This window comes from Mus musculus, chromosome 7 (genome assembly GCF_000001635.26).
Source record: "Mus musculus strain C57BL/6J chromosome 7, GRCm38.p6 C57BL/6J".
NCBI lineage: Eukaryota > Metazoa > Chordata > Mammalia > Rodentia > Muridae > Mus > Mus musculus.
The window spans coordinates 103,516,663-103,519,189 of NC_000073.6; the positions used below are offsets into that span (position 1 = coordinate 103,516,663).

Here is a 2,527-nt window from a genome sequence, read left to right on the forward strand (position 1 = left end):
ATTGGGAAGATCCTTACCTCCTTCTTACATTACTACTTCAATCAAAGTTGCATGAGATTGTACAACTTACTTGGTTTAAAGAACAAAGACAACACAATGAAGACAAGGCTATTGTTATATTTAAATATTCTAAATATCTATTAGATAAATAGGTAGCTGTATTTAAATAATGAGAAACTGATATGAGAATTGATGAAGGATTTATTCTCTAGTAAACAAAAGAGAAATTGAATATCCTGTTCATGACACAAACTTACAAGAGTGCCTGTTGTAAAGATGGTTCAGCAGTTAAGATTATGTATTGCTTTTGTAAAAGACCCAAGTTCTGTTCCCAGTACCTACATGGCTTGGTTGACAACCATCCCTAATTCCAAATCCAAGGAATCCTGGATCTGGCAACACTTGTGGCCTTCATGAGCAGCAACACACTGCATGTACATACACACACATACACAGCATTTAATACAAGTTGAAAACTCTTTTAAAAGTTATACACATAATAATGCACATTATTTCTGCCTTTAAAGAACACCTGAATGTCAATATTTAAACAAGAGGATGAAAAATAGGGCATGGAAAGAAAATAATAAAATTTTATGGAATTTGAGACAAGTTTGTGATCTTGAAGAACTAATATGACTTTATAGTTCTTAGTTTTCATATCTGTATAAAGCTCAATAAAAACTCTTAACATTTTAAAGGAGAGGTTGCTTTTGATCATGTTTAATGTTATATATATTTTCATAATTTATGTTATAGATGCAGCCTGAGCTTTCTTTGTTGCTTTTCTAATGAAGAGTTTCTGAATTTTGTCACGGATCTGCTTGGTTTTCACCACATAGACGATGGGGTTCATCACTGGAGGAATTAGAAAGTGCATGTTGGCCAGGGTCACATAGACATGTGAGGGAAGCCTTGGACCAAAACGATGCAGCATGGATAGGCAGATCATGGGTGTGAAGAAGAGGACCACAGCACACAGATGAGAGATGCAGGTGTTGAGAGCCTTGAGGCGGCCACTGTGGGAAGCCATACTCAGTACTGTTTTCAGAATCAATGCATATGAGAGTAGGATGAGGAGGAAGTCAAGTCCCAAGGTAGAGAGCACCACAAAGAGTCCAAAGATACTGTTGACAGTAGTACTGGAGCAGGAGAGTTTTATGATGTCAGGATGCAAACAGTAGGAATGAGATAGTACATTGGAACGACAAAAGTAGAGCCTCCTCAAGAGGATAGGGGCAGGCACCTGCAGAGTTAAGGTTCGTACAACAATAGCTAACCCTATCTTGGCAATCACAGTGTCTGTGAGAATGGAGTGATAGTGAAGTGGGTGAGAAATGGCCACATACCGATCGAAGGCCATTGCCAGAATAATAGCTGATTCAAGGTCTTGGAAAGTGTGAATGAAGAACATCTGTGTGAAACATGCAGTGGTGGTCAACTCTCTATCATTCAGCAGGAAGATTCTCAACAGAGTGGGGAAGGTAAACAGAGAGAGACCCAGATCAGAGGAGGCTAACATGGCCAGGAATAGATACATAGGAACATGAAGAGTCTGCTCATGCCAGATAACAATTATAATGGTCATGTTACCCACCATAGTGATGAGAAACATGGCACAGAATGGTATGGCTATCCAGATGTACACTGCCTCCAGACCTGGAATGCCTGTAACTAGGAAGGTGGAGAAGATGGAGTTGGTGATGTTGACATGAAGCATGTTGTCAGGGCTGTGTACCTCTCCTATAAAATGTGTTGTCCTAGAAATAGATGCAGAGCACTGTCTCTATAATCTTTGTACCTTGAATGTACATTCCTTTGCTCTCATCCTTACAGTCATGAATTTTCTGTTGTTTTGTGTTATAAAAGTCTTTATGACTTTTCCTATTGTATAAGTTAGACCCAATAAAGAGTGATTTCTCTATTGAACAACTTCTTCATGTGTGATGTATTACTGAAGGAAAAAAAATAAAAATATGTTTTTAGTCAATTTAAGTCATAGCATTGATATAACGACATATTAAAATGGAAACCTCGGAAATTATCATTAACTAAATTCCCAATTGCTAATCAAAATTTGAAATCTAATAACAGCAGCACACTCTTTTTTGGAATTCTTCAGTCTTACATTTATTGAGTAAATGTTATACCAGTGATTGCTTGTTCATAGTGTTATAGCATTTTGTGGTATTGGGATTGAAATAAGTATTTTCCATATAATAGACAAAATTTTACCTAGTAAGGTGTGGACATAGCCCTCATGGCAAGCTGGGAGTAGCTAATACTGTTTTTTTTCCCTTCTTCTTCTTAAACATTTATGTGGAAATGAGTATGAAAACTAAAAGGACCTAGATGAATTTACATTTTTTACTCATGTTTAATATAGTAATCCTACTTTGTTATCATGAGCCTGGGTCCTTTTTAGTATATACTCTTACTTTCAGATGCATTCATTTAACTTGTATTTTACGATGAATTTACAAAATATTTTGTGTTGGATTTGGATTATTATTGGCACTTCAATAAT

The 2,527-nt window shown here is 36.4% G+C and overlaps 1 protein-coding gene across 1 annotated transcript; it reads right to left on the reverse strand.

Moving 5' to 3' along the window:
* Positions 1-748: 748 nt before the first annotated feature.
* Olfr611 (olfactory receptor 611) lies at positions 749-1,720 on the reverse strand. The gene has a single exon (NM_146727.2). The coding sequence runs from the start codon at positions 1,718-1,720 to the stop codon at positions 749-751; it is 972 nt and encodes a 323-aa protein (NP_666938.2).
* Positions 1,721-2,527: the final 807 nt, after the last annotated feature.

Bases quoted from the DNA above. Each gene is read 5' to 3' on its own strand.
- Olfr611 (NM_146727.2), bottom strand. From the start codon at position 1,720: ATGCTTCATGTCAACATCACCAACTCCATCTTCTCCACCTTCCTAGTT.